Source organism: Heptranchias perlo, chromosome 3 (genome assembly GCF_035084215.1).
Source record: "Heptranchias perlo isolate sHepPer1 chromosome 3, sHepPer1.hap1, whole genome shotgun sequence".
NCBI lineage: Eukaryota > Metazoa > Chordata > Chondrichthyes > Hexanchiformes > Hexanchidae > Heptranchias > Heptranchias perlo.
Genome location: NC_090327.1, coordinates 85,883,610 through 85,897,365, shown reverse-complemented (window position 1 = coordinate 85,897,365; position 13,756 = coordinate 85,883,610). Strand labels below are relative to the sequence as shown.

General features: G+C 40.7%; 1 protein-coding gene across 3 annotated transcripts in view; it reads left to right on the top strand.

Annotated features, from left to right (window-relative positions):
- LOC137317063 (lethal(3)malignant brain tumor-like protein 4) overlaps positions 1 to 7,804 on the top strand; it is a 297,932-nt gene extending 290,128 nt beyond the window's left edge. For all 3 annotated transcript variants that reach the window (XM_067980723.1, XM_067980721.1, XM_067980722.1), the window contains exons 22-23: positions 1,124 to 1,186; positions 4,710 to 7,804. In XM_067980723.1, the coding sequence (XP_067836824.1) occupies positions 1,124 to 1,186; positions 4,710 to 4,844 (198 nt within the window). In that variant the 3' untranslated portion in view covers positions 4,845 to 7,804. The remainder of the gene's footprint in view (positions 1 to 1,123; positions 1,187 to 4,709) is intronic.
- Positions 7,805 to 13,756: the final 5,952 nt, after the last annotated feature.

The window sequence follows — 13,756 nt, the reverse complement described above, 5'->3', positions numbered from 1 at the left end:
TTAACTTTGGTCTGCAACAAGAACAACCATTGGATGAGGACCTTTAACCAGATGAAAAAATAACAGATGACATTGAGGATAACGAGGACACCAACACCACCCTGCAGCCACAGGTCTTGGTCAGCAGTTCATTGAACACTGCGTCAGCGGAACAATCACTGTCCCCGTTGCCCTCACTTTCATTAACAGTTATATCAAACAGCTGTCCCAGTCCTTCCATCCTCCAATAAACTACTGCCTAATGACCAACATTAATTTACATGACATTGCAGGGCCATTAACTACAACAGGAACATTCTGCACATAAAGATTTCTGAACGGTTTATAATTTTATTGCCTACAGACTAATTATCACCCATGTGTGAACCCACAGTGCCTTTCTCAAGCAGCCTCTTACCGACTCTAGTCATAGACTTCAGCATGGGAGGTGGAAGGCTTCTGTGGCTCAGATGAGGGCCAATGAGATTCTTGTGGTCAGAGCTTCTAGGAGCTTAGACCTGAGATAGTTTGGCTGCAGTCTGCAGCATCTAAGCAGCTACCAGGGTAGTCTAGCCAAGCTGGTTTTATGGCACCAAGGCGGACATTGGTTGAGGGAGTAGCAAGGGTGAAGACATGCTGTTATCTTGAGAGAGGGGTCAGCCGTGGCTCAGTGGTAGCACTCTCGCCTCTGCGCCAGAAGGTTGTGGGTTTAAGTCCCACATCAGCACAAAATCTAGGCAGACAGTCCAGTTCAATATTGAAGGAGTGCTGTATTATCGGAGGTGCCGTCTTTTGGATGAGACATTAAACCAAGGGCCTGTCTGCCTTCTCTGATGAACATAGAAGATCCCATGGCACTATTTCGAAGAAGAGCAAGACCGTTTTCCCCAGTGTCCCGGCCAATATTTATACTTTAACCAACACCTAAAAACAGATTATCTGGTAATTATTACACTGCTGTTTGTGAAACCTTGCTGTGTGAAAATTGGCTGTAACATTTCCTACATTACAATAGTGACCACTTCAAAAGTACTTAATTGGTTATAAAGCTGCTGTGGGGCATATTGAAGTCGAGAAAGGCGCTATATAAATGCAAGTTCTTTCTTTTATTTCAAAAAAAATGTTTTTTTGTTATATATTTCAGGTAGAAAACTTTGTACAGACTCTACCTGGTTGTGAAGAACAGGCAAAGATCTTTAAAGAAGAGGTAAGAAATAACGAAACCTCCATCTCCTACAATTTCACAGACTGTGAAATCCTCTAACAATTATTGCATCACTATATATCATAATATTGAGCCGGCATGGCTGCTGTAATATTCTGTATTGTGCAGTTCCAGTATAAGACAGATTGAAACTCCGGGGTTGATACCTCTTCATTTGGCTTTCTCATGGAAAATATTACTTATAGCAAAGGTGTAAACAAGTATGTATTTTAGTTGCAAATGTGGCTGCATTTTTCTATTTGCAGCTTCATTTTAAGCATTGGTTGCAATTTGTGATCAAATCATTTTAATGCCAAGAGCCTTGCATCAGTGGGATCAGCACTTGGAAATCAAAGTTTAAAGGAACAAAACAAAATGTCAGACCACAGGTTCTTCTAGCTGGTCAGAAGCATAAATTTATACAACCTATATATTATTATCTGATGCATAGTGTAGCATCATCTGATATTTAACTAAGAAATAAAAAGGTAGATCTTCCAAGTCTCCACTTGTGGCAAGATACGTGGCTACCACAAGTGAGGATCAGACAATCGTGGCAGCACCTGGTACTTTGCCGAAGTGAGTTCCAGTTACCTGTCTTGCAACAAGGTAAATGTACTCTCTAAATCAAAGATTAGAACTGGGATGTGAATGTTCCATGATGGATTTTCTGATTCAAAACATTTTGAGTGGGAGCGATGCCATGTGTCATAATTGTGAGTAAATGATTCAGAATTCATCAAAGATTCTTAGGCTTTTTAATACATTCATTTACGTAGGTGAATTTGGAAGCATGGGAAATAGAATCAGTAAGGCCAGAGGCAACAGGATGACTGAAATGGATGTGAGGAAATATGTGAGAACATACGAATGCCTGGTGCAATTCAGATCATTGGATTTATTTTAGTTACTACTATGCATATAAATTTGTAGGAGAAAAAGGACTTTCTGCAAGATATATATGATTTAACTTAAAATTTGTTGTGTTATTGTGGAATTGGATGTGGCAACGGATGGATAATTTGGCAGACAGAAATGTCCCTTCCAAGTGCCAAAAATAAAGATTGTTTTATGTCCAGTATTTTTCATTTCGGAGCAATTTTTTTTTCTCATCTAAAATGTAACTGTGTCCTGGTTATAGCATATACAGTAAGATAGCTAACATAGATAGTAAAGAGATTAAACCCTGATATCTGAGTGAGAGAATTCTGTGTTCCATCAAGAAAAATACTCGGTGAGTAATTTTAACTTTACCCTTTGGGCGGTAATCTGGCAGAGCGGATTGTCCACCCATTGTAGAACCCGCCAGATTTCATCCCACTCATTTTTAGGTGCACACATGAATCATCGTCACTTAAGCAATGGACTCAAAAGCATCCACAACCTGTGGAACTGTGCCCCTGCATGGAATTAGTGCCTTCAAGAGAGTAGAGGGAAAAAAATTAGTGATGAAATGAAAAACACTACAAGCACTATGGCTGTTTTCCACTTAATTACTGTTTACAAATCATTAAGATAAATATAATGTATTTTTTTTGACAATGTGATATGGTTATCTGTTCAACATGTGTAACATAAAATGTAGATTTTTGTGAAATTATTGGATTTCACTGAATTGTTTATTTGACTTTAATGTTGCTGAAATGATTGAGTCTATTCAGTTCATTGACTTTTGCATTCATGACTACAAAAGCCCCAATTAAGAATAATTAAGAATAAGAATAGATAAGGCTTGCTACAATTATACAGGGCTTTGGTGAGACCACACCTGGAGTACTGTGTGCAGTTTTGGTCTCCTTATCTAAGGAAGGATATACTTGCCATGGAGGCGGTGCAACGAAGGTTTACTAGTTTGATTCCTGGGATGAGAGGGTTGTCCTAAGAGGAGAGATTGAGTAGAATGGGCCTATACTCTCTGGAGTTTAGAAGAATGAGAGATGATCTCATTGAAACATATAAGATTATGAGGGGGCTTGACAGGGTAGATACTGAGAGGTTGTTTCCCCTGGCTGGAGAGTCTGGAACTAAGGGGCATAGCCTTAGGATAAGGGGGTCGGCCGTTTAAGACTGAGATGAGGAGGAATTTCTTCACTCAAAGGGTTGTGAATCTTTGGAATTCCCCACCCCAGAGGGCTTTTTGAGAGCTGCAATTCTGGTTGGAACAACCAAAATCTAGAAGATTGGAATTCCTTCTGGTTTATCCTCTCTGACTGTTTGTGTTGGAGGAGCAAGAGAAGGACCTGAGAAGGGATCAGCGGCAGGCCTGACACCAAAGGAAGATTACCCTTATCCCCCTCATGTTGTTATGTGCTGCTTTCTCCTGCAAGCAGATAGAAAGTGTAATGATACTGGAATTATTAGGAGCAGGAACAGCGACAGCCAAGTGCTCACCCTACATCCCAACTAGTATAAGTTAGTGAGCTATCTTTTGTTGGAAACATGCTTTGTGGACACAATTTGCAGGATTTCTGTGCAACAGGTGTTCTATATTTCAGTGCCATCTACAAAATTTGTCCTGCAGCAATGCTTGTGATTGTGTAAAAGAGCTGAAAGGTTGCCTGAGTGCTTTGCATGCTGTGCCAGTGAAACTGCACTAAGTTTAGAGTAAACTCTTTGTGACATGCATACTGTAGCCATATACTGTGTAGGCAAATGCTAGGTACTGTTGCCTTGGCAATCTTCCTGAGGCTGCTAATCTTATTTGTTCCCAAAAGCTCTGGAGATGAGAGATGGTCTTCAATCTTTCTGTCACCTTCTCTCAACACATTGCTGGCAGATGTTTGGAGTGGCCCTCAGCCCCAAAGGGGGCAATCCTCCTTTGCTGCATCTGGTCTAGCAGCACCTCAAGGGCAGCATCTTAAAAATGTGCTATCCTATGACATCCTTTCTTTGTTCCATTTCAGCAGAGAAGATTTTAAAGTTCCACACTGCATGCTGTTCTCCTTTAAATTGCAGCAACAGCCCTTTAAGAACTCCTGCACTGTATATCCCACCCTCAAAATCAGCAACCTTCCTGTGCCTGGTCCAATCTGCACAGGAAGCTCACAGTCACGCTTAAATTGGCTGATCTTGAGAAATCATGCAAGGTGAGCATGCTACATACACAGTTGGCAGGAGCTTTGTTTGCTTCAATCCATTGATGTTAGCACAATGCTCAGAAATTGACCTATCCTGGGGCCACAAATCCATGGGCCTTTGATCATCAGCCCACTGGAACGTCTGCTGCTGACCCTTCCAGACTTTCATTGGTTAGGGGCAGTTTCCCTCATTAGTATGTCAATAGCACACACCTGCGTCACTTTATAAGGGGCTAAAAAGAATTCTCTCAGTACTGTATTGAAGTGTCAGGCTAGACAGCCCATCACAAATAATTTACTTGTGGTAATTACATTTGGTGCATCAGGGTATATTTATAAATAATGGCTCACAAATATGATAAAAGCAGATGATGAAGTTCTACTATTTTGAGTTTAATGAAATTAGATGTTATGTCGTTTTCACCAGCAACTTTTGTTTTGTTTTACAGCAGATTGATGGAGAAGCGTTTCTTTTGCTGACACAGACAGACATAGTTAAGATCATGAGCATCAAATTAGGCCCAGCACTGAAGATTTACAACTCCATTCTAATGTTTAAGAATTCTGAAGATAATTTGGAATAAACATTGAGGATTGGAAAGGGCAGCTGCTAAGTGATGCTATTCTTTTCTGCCAACTACTAATAAGATGAATCTCTAGTCATGATGAATGGCACATTAAACTGTAGATCAATTTAACAGCAAGATTAACAGGATATACGGAGATATTTTGAGATATTGTTGATTTAAAGAAATTTCAGTTATAAATGCTTGTTAATAAAATATGGTGAAGTCATTAAATTGTGAGGTAATAGAACATGAAGATACATTTGGAAGCTGCACTTGTACAGTAAATATGTAATACATTTCTCATGCAATTGAGATCTAATTACAATTGTACAACTTGAAAAATTGAAAACAATAGAGTTGGGCAAAAGTACTTGACTGCCTGTGAGATGACATGTTTAAAGTATAAAATGGATCTACGCACTTTAAAAGTGTTGAGTATATGGATGTTACCCAAAACTTTGAGCATGGCGGGAGATAATCTGCAAATAGAGCACAATAAAGTAATCACGTTAAAGTATATATTGAAATAAACTAAAATATAGGCTTTTCAATCACAACTATATTTAAGCATACCATTATTTATCTTCGGACATGTTTCGGTAGCGAAATATTGTTGCAAATGTAGTTGATTGTTTATACCATAGTTCGTATCTTTAGATCAGATTTTTTATGCACGTTTTACTGCTGCATATGATCATGTGACCAAAACCTTGTAAATGAGCTGCCAGATGAGCAAATTGGTCCTCCCCATTGACTGCAGCCCAGCATTACACAGAGCACCTCTTCCCTCTGGTATTGGCACTCCAACACACACAGAACAATGGGTAGCCATGTTACCATAAGATTGCAAAAGTTCTTACATCCTCTTCCACACTTACACCCCACAATACAAACTTAAGCCAATCTCTTCCACACACACAAAAAAAATTAAAATATTTATTTAAAAATTACTGTGAACTATGGTACAAACCAAAAACACAAGAGAATGCTGTTCCAAATGCAATATTTGGCCAAAAAGCTGACCTGACAGGATAATGCAAGAATTAACTTTCCTTAATTATGCATTGTGCTGTCTGTAGAATAAATATAATTTCCACTGGGACTGTAGCTTGTACCCTCCCTACATCTGCAATTCATATCTTTGGAAGAAAGCACATATCTTTGGAAGAAAGCAATATTGCAGAGACTCAGAATGAGTTTATACCATTATGATTTGATAAATTATGAAACTCTGCTGTTCTCTAGTGTTCCATGGAGCTTTATTACAGTTTTCATAACCTATTCATGATGAATTCCTATGGTATTGAAAACTAAACCCTGAAGGGACAAAATGCACTATTGCCATAAGTAATAGGTGCTCCAAATAGGCCGTCAGCTCATTAATAAATTAGTGATTTTTTTAGAACGATAATTGTGTTTTGAAGTGATGGAAATATGCTACAGTGACATGTTGCTTGCTTTTTTGCAGTGGTTGTTTTATGATTTGTATCATCAAGTTGTAGGGCTTTGCTGTTTTGTATATTACATTTTTAGTATAGTTAACGGTGAATTGCAGTTGATATTGTGTTTGTTATTTATGTTTGCACAGAATTTGATCATTCCAAAATGTTATACTTTACCTTAAAAAGATTTTCTCTGATATATAAGGTGTTTATTATATATTGTATAAGTAATATATGCAATATCTATAATGGGTTAGGGCATGTTTAGTCTTAATACTAATGGTTAATTATAAACTGCAGAGTATCTTACAAAGATGGAACATTAATTTTAAAAATAAATGTCTTACAGAGCAGGAATGCAATATGGTGCATATATAACTCTGGTATAATTTGATGGTTTTCTATATCAGGAATCAACTCTACACAACCTCTCCTTCAGTCTCAGTGTTTGTTTGTTAATAGCTCATGATGTAGGACACAGCCAACATTGTTATTGTTGTGTTTGTTTAAATTATCCAGAAGTATGTAGGACTTTATGAGAGAGCTGAGGTATGAGAAGAAGCTTAGTGGATAGTTTTGATTTTGTACTATTTCACAATACAGTTGTTGGAATAAAAAAAAAGACCAGTTTAAACAGTAACATCTATTTTTATGGAAAACTCATTTTAAGGTTTTTATTTTAAAAAATCAAAAATGGATGTGATTCTGAAAAAAGTTTTGTAAGTTAGCTTTTCTCCTTCCTTCGCATCATCTAGAAGAGAAAGTTATTTCTCTGACTCAGAATTTGTGCCTTGGCATTTTCTGTGGAATTTGGCAAGTAAAGTAACAATTATAAAAAATCATAGGGAAATTCAAAAGAATTCTTACATTTTAGATAGAAATGTGATGGATATAGAAAACATAGATCTGGCTATTTAATCATCAATCAGTAAATACCATTGAATATTCATTTACTAAAATTATCAATCAGGCATCGCTGAAGTTTACACCTAGGGAAGTTTTTTTTACGGTGACAGAGCACATCTTTTATAAAGTTTATATGAAATACGATAACTGATGTGACAACCTGAGGATACTTCTACTTTAACATCACCAGCGACTATATATTGCCCTTCAGTATTGGTGCTGACAATGAAGGCTTCAACAAAAAACCTCAAATGCTTCAACTTACATGGTTAGGAAGAGATGGTAAATGGCACTGAATGCTTTTTATACTGTGACTGAGTAAAATTGTCGTTATTAACAAACCACATTTTTCCCATTCAGTGAACACAGAGCCATAAACTTTAATACACTGTACTACTAAGTCCAAAACTCCTCAGTTCATGGAAAGAATTTGTTATATTTGTTATACGGTGTTTTGTTATTTACATATTTAAATGTTGAAATTCAGTATTAAAAAAGTTAACTGTTTTGCAGGGAATGTTTAAAAATAAATTCTCTTATTCTGGCATGCTGTATTTTACCTTCAATTGGATACTTTTTTTAACTGTGATGTTTATCAAAAGTGAGCTTGTAATTTTTTTAAATAAAGTCCTGTTAAGTTCAGACGTCCTACTATGCTCTGATCTCCTTTCCATGGTGTTCTAGTTTTAACTGAACATATAAAACACAAAGAAATCTTAGTGGAATTGATGTATAGCGTGTCCAACTTCACAGTTTATTTCTCTGAGCTAACAATATTTTGGCCCTGAAATTCCACAGGGTTGTTCCAGTCTGCCACCGTAACTTCGAGGGGATACCAGTGGAATCTCGAAAGAAATAATGTAAATAGCCGTTGGTGCCGTTTTCTCCTGGGGTTCCACTGAAAGACCGAGAACCCCTGTGGGCACTAAATTGGGCCGTGTAGTGCCTGTTGTTTCAGTGCTACACGGCCTCTTCAACATCCAAGATGGCATCTTGGCAGCGCATGCACGTTTCCAGGGTGACATGCGCGGACGCCATATTGGAATAGGAGTTAGCGCATGCGCAAATACTGAATGGCAGAAGCATGTAAAGTAAGGAGAAAATGGATACAATCAGTGCGCAAGGCTGATTTAAAGTGATAAGACACCATTTTGGGACTTAGCGCTCAACTCAACGCACAGTCTTAAACCCGACCATCTGAACGTGTCTTAGAGTGCCAGCGCTATTTGAAGTGACCATGCAGGATTTACAGGTTAGTGGCTGGATTATTGCTTCTGGCTGCCGAGACATTTGTAACTGTTTTTGGAGGTCTCCTATACTTGAATACTAGGACCAGGGGGGACATAGCCTAATATTCAGAGCCAGGACGTACAGGAGTGAAGTTAGGAAATGCTTCTACACACAAAGGGTGGGACGCTCTTCTGCAAAAGGCAGTTGATACTAGCTTAATTGTGAATTCTAAATCTGAGATTGATAGATTTCTGTGAACCAAGGGTATTAAGGGATATGGGGCTAAGGTGGGTATATGGAGTTAGGTCACAGGTCCACCATGATCTCATTGAATGGCGGAACAGGCTCGAGGGGCTAAATGCCACTGCCGCTTGCTGCCTCCTGATATGCGCCACCATCTGCAAGAAAGCGGGACGTGTGTCTGGGTGATGCGCCTGTCATGGTTGAATAGCTGCCAGTGTGTTTGGCCTGTGAGTTGTGGGTGTGGGGCTTGCAACAGTGGTAATGTGTAAGGGTGAGAGGAAGCATCTGATTGGAAGAATTGAGTACTGATGGAAAGAGTTTGTTGGTATGTGGGTGATGGGGTGTAGTGTGTGGAGCAGTGGATGCGGCTAGTGGTGTAGTTGGTAGGAGACGCCACTTGACAATTGACCTCACTTGACAATTGACCTCACTCACCTTGACCACTCACGTCAAAGCATTGAATTTCTTCCTGCACTGCATCCATGTTCATAATGTCATGCTCCTGGCATTGACTGCGTCCCCGCTGCCTCCCACTGTCTTTTGGGTATATGTCTGGAGGGTCTCTTGCCCACCCCCCGCGGATATAGGATGTCCCTCCTTCTGTCCACCTCTTGCACCAAGGTCTCTAGTGCATCATCAGAGAACCTTGATGCATGCACTCTCGCAGGCCTGGTCCAAACTCAGATCGGCAGATTGGTGAGGTCTGGCGTGCAGATTGGAGGATGTGGGATTTATTAGTGCACAACCTTTATTCAATGTTTTAACATAACTCATCAGTTTGTAAACAAAGGGACGGGAGCAGCATCTGTGTTTTGCATGTGCAATGTCCGATCACCGTTCACACTCTGTGCAGACAGCAGACTGTTATTTTCGGCAAATAACAGGTACCAGCTACCTGTAAGAGATTTTTAACAGACAGCCTGCCTTTAAGAGATTGGACCTCCCCCGGTAGGGAAAGTGCAAATTTTTCATCCTGCCTGCGCAGGGGCCATTGGGTGCAGGGTAATAGTGGATCCCGCTACCCCCGCCCAATAATAGGCCCTATCCAATTTTTTTTTTCCCCCCTGTATTTTCTTCCCACCTTTCCTCTCCTGAAAGTGCTCACTCATGCTGGAGCACCAGCGCCCTCCAGTACCTCAAACAAGTGCCCATCCTTCATGCAGCAGCCTAGACAACATCAAAAACTTGCATTTATATAGCGCCTTTAACATAGTAAAACATCTTTAGGCGCTTCAGAGGAGCGTCATCAAACAAAATTTGACACCGAGCCACAAATGGAGATATTAGGACAGGTGACCAAAAGCTTAGTCAAAGAGGTAGGTTTTAAGGACCGTCTTAAAGGAGGATAAAGAGACGGAGGGATTTAGGGAGGGAAGTCCAGAGCTTAGGGCCTAGGCAGCTGAAGGCACGGCCACAAATGGTGGAGCGATTAAAATTGGGGATGCGTAAGAGGCCAGAATTGGAGGAAAGCAGAGATCTCAAGGGTTTGTAGGGTTGGAGGAGGTTACAGAGATAGAGAAGGGCGAGGCCATGAAAGGATTTGAAAACAAGGATTTGAGAATTTTAAAATCAAGGCGCTGCCAGACCAGGAGCCAATGTAGGTCAGCGAGCACAGGGATGACAGGTGAACAGGACTTGGTACGAGTTAACATACAGGCAGCAGAATTTTGGATGAGACAGTGAATGTCAGCAGGTTATTTTACCAGGAAGGGTATCACAGACGAGTCTGATCCTGACCTCACCCAGTATCCAGACGGTGCACTTTTCCATCAGGAATCACTGAATAGCAATCAGTAGAGGGAGCCCTGGATGATATCCTATCTCTGTCCAGGGTCACTGTGCAGTGTCACTGAGGTCAATTATAATGGCCCTACAGCTGCTCCAGTTGAAATCAGCAAACTCAACACAGTACTGGAGCCTTCAAGTCAGTATACCTCACTTCCCGCAGTTAGTATTTCACTAACCAACTGAGTCATGTTGAGTATGATTTAAATGTGCCTCCACTAGTGATAAACTAAACCTAAAAATTCCGCTAGCACCATTGAGCTGCCATTAGTGTGTTGGGGCGGGACGTCCACCCATCCTCAGCACGATCCAGTCCCAAATCCCAGGGACAGGATCCTTTACATATAAGGGCTGGATGCCAGCACCATGACGGTTTCCACCCCACAGACCCGTTGGGAACTTGGAGCGGAGACTTGCCGCTCCATTAGTGATTGCACAGGTTGGTCTGGCCAAAGATTTTTCGGGCCCAAACGTGCACTGCTGCTGCTCTTTTACTTTCAGGGCCCCAGTTAAAACAGCTGTCGATCTCACTGGGATCGATTACCGTTTGAACAAGGCATTGTGAGCCTCACATACAGTCATGTACGTCAAAGTACATTTACTTCATCCAGGTGTACTTACTGCTGGTCATTTGGTGATGTAAGTGGTGGATGAGGCTAAGATCCTGCCAGACATGCCACAAAAGTGAAGTTGGGATGGAAGGGGAGCTAGCAAAAGAAGCACCTTCCCCCAGTCAGAAGTTACCCTGGGATCAAGTAAAGGATGCAATGGAAATGGGTTCTGCCCCAATTTTTACCCTCTCTGCTGCAGGTCCATCCGATTTCTGCTCCATTATTCATCAGAATCCTAAGCTCAAATGCCAATTGGAAACTAGGCCATCTACTGACAACATTGATAGGGAGATGACACTGAACTAAATTAATCGATATGTAGCAATGCAATCAGAGCAATAGATACAAACGACTAGCTCAAGCAGTTAATGGGCAAGTTTCTACCTGAGGACAATCTAATAATTTATATTCAACAGTCTCTTTAAAATGAAAAGGCCATTTGTTAGGTATTATGAAGTTTATCAGTCACAAATTAGAAGAAGAATCAGATTTTTTTTTAAAATTCCGCACTGTTCTGAATTTCCAAAGGGCCAATACCAAGATTGACTATTCTGTTCGGTATCTCAACAATACTTTGTCTATTTTGTAGAAAGGTGGTATATAAGAATCCTGAATTTTTCTTTCTTCATTCCAACAATTGGTAGTTTAATGCGGGGGGAGGGGAATGAATAATTTATTGAAAGCAAAAAGTTCAAATTGTTTACAATTTTGAACACAGAATAATTCAAGTGGGCTGAACTTTAAACTATGAAAGATTTTGACAGCAACAAATGTTATGTTAATGGTTCACGGTGTTTCTCCATCATACAATGCCAGGAACAGAGTTAGGAATGACAAGAGGCTCAGTGACCGAAAAGCTGGCACAGAATCATAAAGACTGCAAACATTTACATTACTCCTGAAATTCCATTTAGTTCTCCTCGTTTCCTGCCATAACTTTTGGCGGGAAACTGGCAGTATCCAAAGGAAACTGTTGTTTTCAGCCAAAGTTATGGTGGGAGACCAGAACAACTGCAGATTGTCAGAGCCAGCGTGACTTCTTTGAAATGGAAATATTCTGAAGAATTCCTAGAAATGGCTTTCTATATTATGTCTATGTTTTTTTCTTGTTTTTGGGTGCTGCGATTCTTGATGGGACAGTGTTAGCACACCAAATCATGGTGAATCACATTGGTGGGTCACAGATTCATATCAGCAATTCCCTGCCAAGTGAGTTTTCAATCCTGGCCATGCCAATAGAGGAGGTGCAAAATAGAGTCCGGACCCCTTTCTGCGTAGCAGAGAAAAAGTATCTTGCAGTAATGGGTAAGACACTTATTTAGATCTGCCATGTTTCCCTCCACTTGCACAGTTCCAACAGTGGATGCTGAGGCCTCCTGTTGATCCCCAGTATCCAGTGTTCAGATATGTTCAGAGGCAGCTTCAGTCCAAATGTAGAAGAGAGGCCTATGCAACCATTTTCAGAGCACTGCCACTTATAGGCCCTAGCAAGAAAAAGTTAGATTTAGAATTTTTTTTTTATTGCTCTGGCCTCCCTCTTTCATTGTGGCAGCTCCTTGTGGACTGTTGCAGTATGTTTCTGCCCCCAAACTGACACAACTCCCAGGCAAAGGCCAGGGAACCTTCCTCCCATACGGTAATGATCCCAGGGACAAAAATGTGGCTGGGGTCAGCAGAGCATCTCCAGGGTGGTAAAAGTGCCATCGGGCTGCTGTTTTTAAAGGTGAAAGCACCTTAAATGTTGATTAACAAATTCTATGTGTCAGTGGCATAGTGCATTGCACGTCATCGCACTGTGCCATTGAGTAGTGGGCAGACTGCCCAGGATTATTCAATACTCACTTTGGATCAAGGGGTGAGTCTGCAATCCAGCAGACAGAAGATCACAGGCTGCAAGCCTGCTATTACCCAAGATGTGCTTCATGCAAGCACCATTCCCCATTTGGAGCACCAGATATCAGAATTACCCTTCTGATCTATTTTGCTTTATCATTTAACACAGCTCAATATATTTAGATGGTAAATGTAATTGCGATCTGAGTCACTCTTGCTTAATAATAAATGTCACTACTGATTTCCCAGAGTTGACGGCCCTGATGACTGGTTTGTGTGTGAATTTCAGCTGTGCTGTTCAGGGAAAGCACTGAGCAGGGGCTAGGTGCTTCTCCATAGGAACTGAGTCAGAATTATTCACAGAGCCCCATTTACAGAGGCCTTAGAGTAGGTTCTGTGCCTATATCTACCATCCTTACTAGCTCTATGAGTGATTCCACAGGTCACCATAGACTTTCTGATTGGAACACAACCCATAGCTTCAAATGCCAAAGCTCTGAAATTATACTGAGGGGATACTAAAATGTGAGCGACTGTCAGCTCCTTTGTTGTAAATTCCTCTCTCTCTACTATTTTAGTGGCGCTTTCACTAAATAGCAAAGAAAGAAATTTCAGACAAACCCATTAGGAGCAATTCTCCTCACTTGCTAGGATCACACTTGGGCAATCATGGGCATGCTTTCCATAATGTTTCATCCATAAATTTTAATGGATGGAAAATTGTGGGGAACACACCTGCAATTTCTCATTATGTACTCCCAGTGGGTCAGGCTGCATGCCAGGGTAAAGGGGGCAGTAGTGGTGGAACAACTGGCCTCTGTCCCTGGGCTAGGGTAGAGAAATGTGAACCAGAGTTCCTACTCTAGATTACTGTCCA